The sequence below is a fragment of the Megascapheus bottae genome, chromosome 3, assembly GCF_031878675.1.
Source record: "Megascapheus bottae isolate mThoBot1 chromosome 3, mThoBot2.hap1, whole genome shotgun sequence".
Taxonomy (NCBI): Eukaryota; Metazoa; Chordata; class Mammalia; order Rodentia; family Geomyidae; genus Megascapheus; species Megascapheus bottae.
Window position 1 is genome coordinate 25252640 of NC_143511.1, and position 12945 is coordinate 25265584.

Consider the following 12945-nt stretch of genomic DNA (forward strand, 5'->3'; position numbering starts at 1 on the left):
ATCTTTTCTTCCCTGGTAAAATCACACTGAAATGCTTTATTAGGGTCTGGAGTTTACTGTGCAGAAAGATTTCAAAAGTATATTCTTTGGCCATGAAATTTGAAAACTAGATAGATGCTTGCAATAAGGGAAATCATTCTCAAACAATCCCACCAACCAGAGCGAACCAGATGGGACTTTAGTCTGAATCCTTTCTTATAGCTAAATATATCATCAGCTTTGTTTTTCTTTTCCCAAGGTTCATTTTTAATTTTTTGCATAATATTTATGATAATTAACTGTTATAAAACCATCTGTAAATATCCACAGCCCTGGAATCCTGATTGAGAAGTCAAACATCATTCATTCAGGTGAATTCTCTTACATATCAATCATATCCTCAGGGCACATCCACAGGCCTGAGTGTGTGTGTGTGTGTGTGTGTGTGTGTGGGTGTGTGTGTATGTGTGTGTGTGTGTTCAGGCCCAGAGCTTGAACTCAGGGCCTGGGTAATATCCTTGAGCTTTTTTGGTCAAGGCTAGTGTTCTACCATCTGGGTCATAGCTCCACTCCTGACTTTTCTTGTTTTTAATGGTTAATTGGAGAATCTCATGGTATTTCTTGCACAGGTTGACTTCAGAGCCTCAGATCTGTCTTCTAAGTTGCTAAGTTACAGGCATGAGCTAACAGTGCCCAGATTAATTGCTAATTTTAAAGTCTAGGACCACACCCAGGCAGAAGAACAAGATGTTTCCATTGGGAGAGTGAGGCAGGAACTCAGGCTGACTTTGAGGCCAGTAGTCCCTCTCTCAATCTCCATCCCTAATGCCTCCCAAGCTGTCTGTCCATGTTAACAGATACTGTTTGCCTAAGCAAGTGTGGCCAGAGATTCTGACTATATGTGTGATGTCCATGGAATATATCTGAATATTTCCTCACTTCTTTTTTTTTTTTTAATTTTCTTCTTCTTCTTTTTTTTTTCCAGTCCTGGGCTTGAGCTCAGGGCCTGAGCACTGTCCTTGCACTTTCTCAAGGCTAGAACTCTACCACTTGAGCCTCAGCACCACTTCCGGCTTTTTCTATATATGTGGTACCAAGGAATCGAACCCGGGTCTTTGTGCATGCTAGGCAAGCACTTTAACCACTAGGCCAAACTCCCAGCCCTCCTCACTTCTTATGTTGTAATTTATGAAGAGAAATACACTCAGCTGTAAGTCCCTTGGGATTGTCCGAGGTGTATTTCTAGAACATATATATGGCATGTAATAATTTGTAAATGTGGGTTATGTAGGAATAAGAAGTGATGAAAAGTAATGCACCCACTACCTGATGAATGTAACTGTAACCCCTCTATACATTACCCTGACCAAAACAAAGAATAAAAAATTAGAAGAATAAAAATCCCTTCTTTTAGCTTTTTTCCAGCATAAAGACCACATTATTGTTATCTACACTCTGAAATAAAGTGACTGTATATAGTTGCAATGTGAAATAAAATACAAATTTTTTCTCCTTTATAATAGCCATTAATATGTATCCCTTATAATAAAGTGTCTGTTACTATAACCAAAAAAAAAAATAAGATGTGAAAGCAGAGGCTTGAAGTGGCCTGTGTTATTCTTGTCTTTTTGGAGTAAAAATAATCTCGCTGCCTACTTTAGGAGGCTTACACTGGGCTAACGATGTGGCCATTGTCTTATTGCTTCTGCTCTTTACGAAATTCTTTTTCCTATTTCATACAATCTAAGAACTTTACACGCTTAGATTTTCTTCAACGGATCAAGAGGGAGCACGAGATTTATGCACATGGCGTTTCTCTCATTTTTAGGTGGCCTTGAGCCTAGACTCAGATGTCATTCATGTTTTTGTGTATGGTTAATTCTGAGTTTCTTGGGTTGATCACCTTGATTTTCATTATCATAGTCACCCTAGGATTCACAGCTCCTGGCTTCTGTGCTTAATTCAGTCATGGCATAAGTAGGACAGTATTAAGTTTCAGGGACAGTCTGACAGTCAGATCCCCCCCTCACAGATACACCTGTGCAGAGAACATCTACAGACAGAAACAAGGAACATGGTTTTCTTTAAGTGTATATGGTAACATCTAGGTTCAAAAGTCACCACATCATAACATTTAAAAAATAAATCAACGCATTCAGCTAGCTTTGGGTCACATAAAGACAGGGAGAATGGCCCCTGTCATCTTTGGGACTAGGGGCCTGACCATGATACTTTGCAGAGGAATTATATGGCAAATATGCAACACATATGGATGAATAATGACCTACTGAGTTTATATAACTCCAAAGATCTCTCTGTATGTAAGGAGAGAAGTACCATATTCCAAGTGGTACTTGTAAATAAGGATTCCAGCACACCACAACTGGTGTGTATGTTTCCCCTAGGGTATCTGGCCTTATGAAGTATATCTTCCTTGGATCCTTGGACCTTTTAGATCATCCTGGAATTCTGGATATCTCACAGGGCAATCAAGAACATGGGTTTTATAGTCCGGAGAGACCTGAGTTCATTCTCCATCTGGGTCACTGGCCCGGAGTGTTCTTAGGGTCTAGACTCAACTTCAACAAATGAAGTGACTAGAGGCACGAGTGGGGCATGCTTAGGGTGCATGCATTCCATCAGTAGGGCTGGATGGGTGGGGAGATCTGGCAATAGTAAACAGCCCAGAGTTCAACTCTGCATGTGAAGAAAAACTGACTGTGTTGTTAAAGGAAAGGGACAAAGAAATAGGAAAAAAAAAAAAAAAGAAAGTCATATCACAAAGAACTAATCTCTTAATATAAGAAGCTCTACTAGCTGGGTGTCAGTGGCTCATGCCTGTAATTCTAGCTATTCAGGAGGCTAAGAACTGAGGATGGAAGTTTAGAGTCTGTGAGACTCTCATCTCGCCTAAACTACCAAAAAAGTAACAAGTGGAGTTGTGGCTGAAGTGGTAGAGCACTAGCTTTGAGTGAAAAAGAGCTCAAGGATAGCACCCAGGCCCTGAGTTCAAATCCCAGGACCAGACAAAAAGAAGGAGGAGGAAGAGGAGGAGGAGGAAGAATAAAGGAAAGAAAGCTCTAGTAAACTGCAAAGAAAACCAACCAAAAATTCACTTTAAAATAGCCAATATTATCAGGTGCCTCATAGAAATGCATTAAGAGCCCGGGAGATAAAAATGTTATGTCCCTATAGTAGGACACTAAATGAAAAGATCTCTAGGATATAGAAACATAAGCCATATAATGAATGATTGTTGTTCTTAAGGTACTATGTTATCTCTCATCTCTTTTGCTGTCCCTTGGTTATCTCATATAGTTACAGTATCTCACTTTGTTACCTGATATATCGGATATATTTGTATTTGGTTATTTGAAATTGGATAGGGAAGGGGGAAAACAAGATGAGGGGTGGGGGGAGGGGGGAGGGAAATGGGGACCAAGACATGTGAAAGGGTATCAATGTATGGGAATTAATGCACCATCTATCTGGCAAATATCATGTAACCCTTCTATTAATTACAATTAAAAATATATGAAAAAAATGTTATGTCCCCAGTCCAGTCATTCTCACCCAACTAAACAATAAAATGCCATTTTATAAAGAGAAGAATTTGTTTAAGAATGTGTTCTGTTCTTAAAAAAAATGAATCCACAGAGCCTCAAAGGAATTTCTTCAAAGTCATCAAGTGCAGCATCTATCTGTCTGTCTGTCTGTCTGTCTATCTATCTATCTATCTATCTATCTATTTTTTAGTGGGTCATGGGGCTTGAATTCTGGAACTGGGTGCTATCCCTGAGTTTCTCAGCTCAAGGCTAGTGCTCTACCACTTCAGCCACAGTGCCACTTCTGGTTTTCTGGTGGTTAATTGGAGATAAGAGTGTCATGGACTTTCCTGCCCGGGCTGGCTTGAACCTTGATCCTCAGATCTCACCAGTACCCAGTAAGTATCATTTTTATTTTGTAATTCATCTCCTTGGGAAAATATGGTCAGGTATGGTGACACTTCTAAATTAATACAGTTTAAAGAAATAATCTTTGCGCTACTTCTGTCTTCATACTAAGATGGTGATGGCTTTTAAATGGTTCTTTTCTTTTATTATGTATCAGTACTAGAGCTTCAACTCTGGGTTTCTTGTTGCTTGGCTTGCTTGCTCATGGCTAGTTCTGCCATTTGAGCCATGCCTCCAGCTCATTGTTTGCTTGTTAATTGGAAATAGAATCGCAGGGACTTTCCTGCTTTAGTTGGCTTCAAGCCTCAATCCTCTGATTTCAGCTTGAGCAGCTTGGATTGCAGACATGAGTCACCAGTGCCTAGCTCAAAAGTTCTTTTAAGTTTTTATGGCTTTGTGGCATTAAGTTCATCATGCTATTGTAAAACCATCAGTATTATACATCTCCAGGTGTATTCATTTATATAAGTTTATTTTTTTTACTTCTCCTAAGAGTGATAACGTATCTGGGTAACTTTGGTGGTTTCTGCAAAGAATAGTATCAGAACATAATATTTCTGTATAGTTTCCTGGAGAAAATATGTTAAAAAAGAAAGAGGTTATTGTACTCTTTCCTCAATGAATTTCAAAATCTGTCTTCCAAGCATTTATCACAAAAGAGTACAACTGACCCATAGTTGAAACCCACACTTCACCAACACATTAAAAAAATGCAAAAATTGGGTATCGCTCATGCCTGTAATCATCACTACTCAGGAGGCTGAGATGAGAGGAACACGGTTTAAAGCCAGTCCATGTAGGTAAGTCTCCTATCTCCAATAAACAACTCAGAAAAAGCCAGAAATGGTGCAGTGGCTCCAGTGCAGAGACGTAGACTTGAACACAAAAAAGGCTCAGTGACAGTGCCCAGACCCTGAATTCAAGCCTAAGGACCAGCAAAACAAACAAACAAAAATAAACATAAACAAAAAATCAACAGCAAGCCATCCTCTTCCAATGGAAAGCAAGCATATGGATGGTATGGCAGTCAAAAGGCCAACATGGACTCTAGGACTTGTAAAGAAGCCCTTGGAAGGAGAGTCCTTCAGTGTGAGGTTGTTACAGTGATGAAGCTTCCTTAACATGGGAATGGCCACAGAGAATGAGGTTCTTACCTGGGGAGGAATACACTTTCCACCACGTAGAAATCTTGCATAAGAACATCGCGTTCTGGCTTGGATGTGAGATTTCCCACCGTGTAGCCTATTCCCAGCTGGATAGCGCCTTTAATAGCAGATGATGCAGTCTGCAAAGAAACAAAGGGCTCCAGGTTAGCCTCGATGGTAGGCATTGGTCAAGGTCACAAGCAGTACCTCATGACAGTGAAGTTTCATTTCCTGCCTTGTTCCTAGACAGTAACGAAATTGGGGCTTGGAAAGATGGCAGGTAGCTCCTTTTGGTGGAAAAATCTCAATTATTATGGATCCTTCTCATGAAATTGCGGCGTGTGTGTGTGTGTGTGTGTGTGACAGAGAGAGAGAGAGAGAGAGAGAGAGAGAGAGAGAGAGAGAGAGAGAGAGAGAGAGAGAGAGAGAGAGAATCTTTGCACAAAGGGGTTTTTAAGGCCAAATACAAAATAGTCACCTTTCTTTAAGAACTTAGAAATTTGGTGGAACACTTGCAATACATAGTTACTACTTTTCTAAGATCTCCATAATTCAATGATGCAGGGTTGACTTGGAGAATAACTGTCATGTGTGTTTGTAAACATGCATGGAAATAAGTATGTATACACACGTATACATACATATACAAATATTTGTTCTTTTTGGCAATTCTAATGATTGAACTAAAGGCCTTGTAATAGATACATATACATTTGTGCATATATATGTTTGTATATTGTTTCAAACAAATAATAAGACAAATTATAGAAAAACAACTTATGAAAATTAGAATAGCTGCCTGTTAGTGGTTCACATCAATAATCCTAGCTATGCAGGAGTCTGAGAGATGGTGGTTTGAAGCCACATAGCAGGAAAGTCCATGAGCTTCTTATCTCCACTAAACTACTTGAAAAATCAGAAGTGGAGCTATAGCTCAAGTGGTTGAGTATGCAATAGCCTTGAACCAAAGGAGCTTAGAGACAGTGCCCAGGGCTGAGTTTCAAACCCCAGGACTGTATATACACACACATCCTCCACAGACACACATGAAAAAGAAAATTAAAATATATTCTTAATGGTGAAGGGGCATCATACTTTTAATATCTTGTCATGCAAGATACCGTGGAAATAAATTAGCGCTTGAGTCAGCAGTTCTACCCTTGAGACATCTGCAATGTCTGTAGACCCTTTTGGGTACCACAGCTGTGGTGAGAATGGTACTAGCATCATTCAGAGGCTAAGGATGCTGCTAACTGCCCCCACACAACTCCACAAAGAAGTATCCAGCCCCAAACATCAGTACTTTCAAGGTCAAGGAATCCTGAATTAAATGAATATAATAAAGGAAATCCATTCCTAATTTAATAAGACCTTTTTTTGGAGTCAATATTCTTTTTTCAGATTCAAGATTTACCCTCCATTCCTTCCATGCTTCATTGCTTTTTTTCTTTCTTTCTTTTTTTTTTTGTCAGTCATGGGGCTTAACTCAGGGCCTGGGCACTGTCCTTAGACTTTCTCAAGGCTAGCACTCTATCACTTGAGCCACGGCACCACTTCTGGCTTTTTCTATGTGGTACCAAGGAATCGAATCGAGGGCTTTGTGCATGCTAGGCAAGTACTCTACCACTAGGCCATGCTCCTGGTCCTGCTTTTTTATTCTTTATGCCTTCATTTATTTATTTGGTGGCACCGGAGTTTGGACTCAGGGTCTTTCACTTCCTAGACAGGCACCCTACTACTTGAGCCATGCTGTTAGCCCTGGTAATTGCTTCAGTTATTTTTTCAGATAGGGTCTCCCCCCCTTCTTTGCCCTGAGGTTTGCCTCAGATCACGATCCTCCAACTTACATTTTTTGAGTAGCTGGGATGCCGGGTGCACACTACTATGTCTGGCTTATTTGTTAAGAAGATATCTCACTAATTTTTGCCCAGGCTATCCTCAGTGATCCTTTTGCTCGCTACTTCATGAGTAGCTGGCATCATAGGCATGCCATCACATATGATCTTCATGGATTTAACACCAACCAGCAGTGCTTTTTTTTTTTTTCTTCTTCTTCTTCTTAAAAAACACTTCTCTGGAGCCAGAGTGAGCTGGTGACTCACTTTTGTAATCTTAGCTACTCAGGAGGCTGAGATCTGAGGACTGTAGTTCAAAGTCAGCCAGGAAGGAAAGTCTGTAAGACTCTTATCTCCAATTAACCATCAGAAACTGCAAGTGGAGATGTGGAGGTTTTTTTTGTTTGTTTGTTTGTTTTCGTCGATCATAGGTCTAGGACTCTGGGCCTGGGCACTGTCCCTGAGCTACCACTCTATCCCTTCAACCACAGTGACACTTCTAATGGTTATTTGGAGGTAAGAGTCTCACAGACTTTAGAGCCCGGGCTGGCTTTGAACCACAATCCTCAGATCTCAGCCTCCTGAGTAGTTAGGATTACAGGCGTGAGCCACCATGCCTGGCTATTTCAAAGTTTTTTAATTTGATACTTGATCTTTAGGCTCCTTAAGTACCCATCCTGGTACTTACAGGGTTAATAGTTAATAGCTTCCCATGGTAACTTAGCATATGACTCAGATTTTTTTTTCCAGTTTGAGTGTATTCTGCCACCACACAGAACACATAGAGTTAGACTAATATCTTAGATTCCTGCACTCTACTTCAAAGACTGTCTTCCTCTCCTCAGGCTCTGCCATCCTCCATGATGACAAGCTTGAATCCCAAAGAAACCACATGTAGTATAGGGTTAGGTTCTGACTCCCTCCAAGTGGCCAGGCACTGATCAGTCTGTTCCTCTACTCTCATATAATCAATCACAGTAAGTCATCACTTAATCATCCTGCTTACTCCACTGCAAACATTACGCTACCAGGGGTCGAAGGAAAAGTACTCTCATCTTTGGCCATGAAGACTGTTAGAAACATGTCTTGGTGGCTTTCTTCTTTCATATGCCCATTGATGGAAGATCCCAGGGCAGGAAGATGCAAAAGACTGAGATTTAAGCCACCATGTATCTAGTACTTTTTAATAAAATTTACTATTTCAGTCCTCTCTCTCTTGAGTTCTGTAATCAGTGACCTTTGTAAACAGTAGCTCTGAATTCTAAAGGCTGCAATGGATGTTCTTCATTGTAGCCTTGCATAAAAAATCCCGAAGGCATCACTTTTCCCATATATCACCTGACTGATATGGTGTGAGATGTGATAGCAGCACTTTCCAGAGGACCTGGCATCCTGAAATGTTCTCTGCCAGTCCTGTCAACAGACTGAGAGCGGACTCTTGAAGGACTTTGCCCAATGCTTGACTCTGCTTTCTAGAACTACTTGTATTTCTACTTAGTTCACGGGCTCATGGAAATAACAGTCATCTAGTACTTCATGTGCTAGAACAACTTGTCAGGCAGAAAGTATGTCCGGTAGTGCCTTGGTGTCCCCGTATATGTTAGATTTTAGGGAGTTGGAGAATTGCTGGAGACGTTGGTAACATAGAGGAAAGATGGGTCACAATCCCAGAATGTCTGACTCAAGATGGTCTGTAGTAAGGCCTAATAATCTTTCCATTCTAGGGTACTCTGAATATCTTTCTCCTGGGGGATGAGCTAAAGTTCTGGGATCCTAAAGGAATAAGATTTTGGAAAACAACAACAGCAACTTAGCATGTTTGTGTATGCTGGTAATCCTGGTCAGGAGTCAGAGGTGGGAGGATCAAGGTTTGAGGACTGCAAGGGTAAAGGTGGCGCATGACTCCATGGAAAATACAATGAACAGCAAATGGGCTGAGGCATAGGTCTAAGGATAAAGCATTTGCCTAGCCTGTGTGAGGTTCTGAGTACTGCTACTGGTGGGGAGAAAAGAAGATCTCATTGACACGCATCAGATAAAACAAAAAAGCAGATGGGTAATCACATTTCTTCCCTTTCAGAGTCTTTGTGGTTCATATGCTTGGATGGGAGAAATAATAGAAGAAGAATAAAAGTCAATTATTCTTTTATTTTTACACTTGATCCAAGGGTCTCTTTATACTTGCTGGGCAATTGGTTCTATCATTTGAGCCTTCAGTCCTGAGCCAGGCACAATTACAATTGCAGTGATAAAGGTGGCACTCACTGAAGGGTAGGCAATGTTCTCAGCGCTTGCTGACTGTACTGGTGGCTGATACAAGCTGGGGAGGTAGCACTGCAGGCTGAGCTTCTCTCATCTGTAGAACTAACATCCATAGGGCCACAGGGATGGATTTTGTTGTTGCTGTTGTTCTTGTTCTGGGGCTTGAACTCAGAGCCTGAGCACTACCCCTGAGCTTCTATGTGTGTAAACTTTTTATGGTTATTATAAAGGTGATGCGTACAAGAGAGAGAATTAGTTAAGCCCAGTGAAGTGGACATTTCCTTTTGGACAATGTCACTTCCTCCCTTGCTCTTCCCTGATTTTTCCATCCCATCCCTACCCACAAGTTGAATGGTTCATTTCTAGTACCACTGGCTGCATTCGTTTACCCTTTTTCCTTTCATTTCTGTCCCTGCCCCCACTCCTTACTCTCCCAAGGACAGAAGATTGGACAAACAAGACAAGAAGAATAGAAAAGAAAAACAACAAATAAAACCCCTCATTTCTATTTCCGGCAGTTTACTTCCATAGTGTTTTAAATCATCAGAGGCACACAGGCCTTGTGCCTTTGTGTTCTTTCCCTACCTTCACTGTATATGAGTACCTAAAGTCCTGTATAATTTATCATGTTCCCTAGAGCTCTACCCCTTGAGCCACAGCTCTAGTTCCAGCGTTTTGTTTTGTCTTTGGTAGTTAGTTGGAGATAAGAGTCTCCCAGAATTTGTTGCCTGGGCTGGCTTTCAACCAGGATCTTCAGATCACAGCCTCCTACATAGCTAGGATTATAGGCTTGAGCTACCAGCATCCACCTGGGGCTGGAACTTTTTTTTTTTTTTTTTTTTTTGCCAGTCCTGGGCTTGAGCTCAGGGCCTGAGCACTGCCCTTGGACTTTCTCAAGGCTAGAGCTCTACCACTTGAGCCTCAGCACCACTTCCGGCTTTTTTCTATGTATGTGGTACCGAGGAATCGAACCCGGGTCTTCATGCATGCTAGGCAAGCACTTTAACCTCTAGGCCAAACTCCCGGCCCCATGGGGCTGGAACTTTTTGAGAACTGGCATGAAGCCACCAATGGAAAATTCCATACCCGATGTTCTGTGATGGATTCCAGCCAGCACAAAACAACAAAACACAGGTGTCCAGCAGGTTACTCAGTGTTTCCAACAACATTAGCTGCAACACACAGACCTTGCGAATTGCAGTATAAGGGTAGCTAGAATGACCTTCATTTGATGAATATAAGGTATATGTAAAACATAACTGAATGTTGTGTTTAAACCAGGGTCCTCCTCCCAAGATAGCTTATTATGTACATGCACATATTCCAAAATCTGAAAAAAAAAAGTCTGAACAGGCTTTCTTGTCTGGGCTGGCTTTGAACCATGTTCCTCAGATCTCAGCCTTCTGAGTGATGAGGTTTATAGGGTTGTGCAATCCATGTGTTCTGGCAGAAGATGCCTTTTATGTCTTGAATGTTTGACCTTCACAAAAGATGAGGCCCAAGAAAGCCATTTCTTTTGATAAAATGAGATAAAATATTTTCTGGGCTTTTCATCATATACCCATAAGCTGAAGGAAAGTGTATAAACCTCTTAGTAAACCAGAAGAAACCCCATTGTTAGTGTGATTACTAACAAGGTAGGCTAGGGAGTTATTCATGGAAGGTGGTGTTTGCAGGTCCAGTGGGGATGATTCCTCAATGGTTTCCCTTCCCTTCCCTGTAAACAGAACACACAAGCCACTTTCACATGGGTATGTTAGGGGTGTCATTACAGAGCAGGCTGTCTGCTTCCTGGAAGTTGTTGCTTGTGTTCACTGTGGCATGGGCTTTCCTCAGACACCAGCTGGAAAGGCCTCCCTCACCTGAGATTTTCCCACTGGATATAAGGTCCAGCTTCATGTTGCACAAGATGGGGTAAAACTGCAGGAAGCACTTTGTATTCCCGCTGAGAGCAAGTGTCGTCAGCAGACCAGTAAGTCATGTTGACGACATAGGACATTCTAAGCCAAGTGCTGGTGGCACTTCTTTCAGAACAGCTGTTCTGCTCCTGCAAACCCTGAGCCCTCAGGGGCTCACTTCCTCCCCCTGGGATTTCATCCACACACCAGGAAGGCTGCAGAGAGCCTCCCCCACTTTGCATGTACTCTGATCTCTAATTTTCTCTGCCTGACTTTGTATGTACCCTAAAAGCGTTGGGATGTGTCCATCCCCCCCTCTAACTCCACATGCACTCGTCGACTCCTTCAATAGAGATTTTATATGGGCTAAGATTGCAGAACACTGCAAAACAATCTATTTTTAATTCCGGACCTCAGAAGGGCTAAGTGGAGGCGATATGTTGCCTGGAAACCACCAACACCCCTCAAGCATGTGACACTCGGTAAAAGACACGACCAGGCAACATCACCAAGGCAAACCAAAGACCATTACCTTCCGGGCTCCTCTTTTCACCAACCCAAACTTGTTCAGGTAGATACTGAAGAAAATGAACCTCACCTTGCCTTTGTGTAGTATGTTACAGTTTTCAAAGAACTCTCTTTTTCCTTTTTCCCATGTGGTGGTTAGGGCATGCTAGGCAAGTGTTTTATTACCAAGCTAAATCCCAGCTGTGGACACACACGCACATGCACATATATGCATACATGTCTGTATGTATATATGAAGACATAGATATGTGTATATGTGCACATGTGCGTATGCGTGTATATATATACACATATATATACATACACACACATATCGGTTGTTGGTAGCAGCACTTGAACTTTCATTCAGATTTTTCTGCTCATTATTGTCCTACCACCTGAACCATACTCTAGCTTATTTTATTTTGCCAATCTTGGGACTTGAACTCAGGGCCTGAGTGCTGCCATTCAGCTTTTGGGCTTCAGGCTAGCATTCTACCATTTGAGCAACGGCTCTACTTCTGGTTTGTTTTTTGCATGCAGGGATTAATTAGAAATAAAAGTCTCACAGACTTTCTTGCTTGGCTGGTTCTGAACTATGATCCTTAGATCTCAGCCTCCTGAGCAGCTAGGATTACAGGTGTGAGTTACCTGTGCTCAGTGTACATTGTCTTTGAACAGTTCTAGTTGGTCAAATCAGTTGTCACATGCCTGGGTTAAGAGTCACTGTATATATTAAACAAACCATGGCTCCAGGAGACTAAACTGATCAAAATGCCTTGGCTAGTGTCTGCTACAGCCAGCAAGGATACTCAGCAAGAAGGCTCCAAGTTCAGTGTTCTCATTCATTATCTGATTAACTTACCCGAGTTCTCTCTGCTGGGGCAGGGTCTGCTGGGAATAACTGTGGATAACTGTGAGGATTGAGACCATTAAGACTAAAAGCCTCTGGAAACTCACTATTAAGGAAGCAATGATTCTGACCACTGTCAGCTGTCAATGACCTTACAATAGTTACAGGAAACTGCTTCCTCCAGCACATTGTCTATGAAATTAGATCACTTAATATGCTATCTGATATTACTGGCTTTTACAGGAAGTATTGAAACTATTCAAGTTAAGTACTGAAACAGCAGCTTCTCGCCCCCCTCCTTGACTTATCCAAACTGATTATGGGATCATAACAATCTAAGAGTGAATCACTTCAAAAGTGTTAATCAAATCCCGCTACTACATTGCTTGTAACTTTTTTATATTAAAAGATTTTATTAACACTGATTTTTTACATCATATTTCAAATCTCATGTTTAACAAACAAGTATTCAAGAAAAGGATCTCTATATGTAAGCTGCTTGTAACTTTTAAT

General features: G+C 41.3%; 1 protein-coding gene across 4 annotated transcripts in view; it reads right to left on the reverse strand.

Annotated features, from left to right (window-relative positions):
* The window catches only part of Pip5k1b (phosphatidylinositol-4-phosphate 5-kinase type 1 beta), a 226747-nt gene that overhangs the window by 85756 nt on the left and 128046 nt on the right, over positions 1 to 12945 (reverse strand). For all 4 annotated transcript variants that reach the window (XM_090329679.1, XM_090329680.1, XM_090329681.1 and 1 more), the window contains one exon: positions 5087 to 5217. In XM_090329679.1, coding sequence (XP_090185805.1) covers positions 5087 to 5217 — 131 coding nt within the window. The remainder of the gene's footprint in view (positions 1 to 5086; positions 5218 to 12945) is intronic.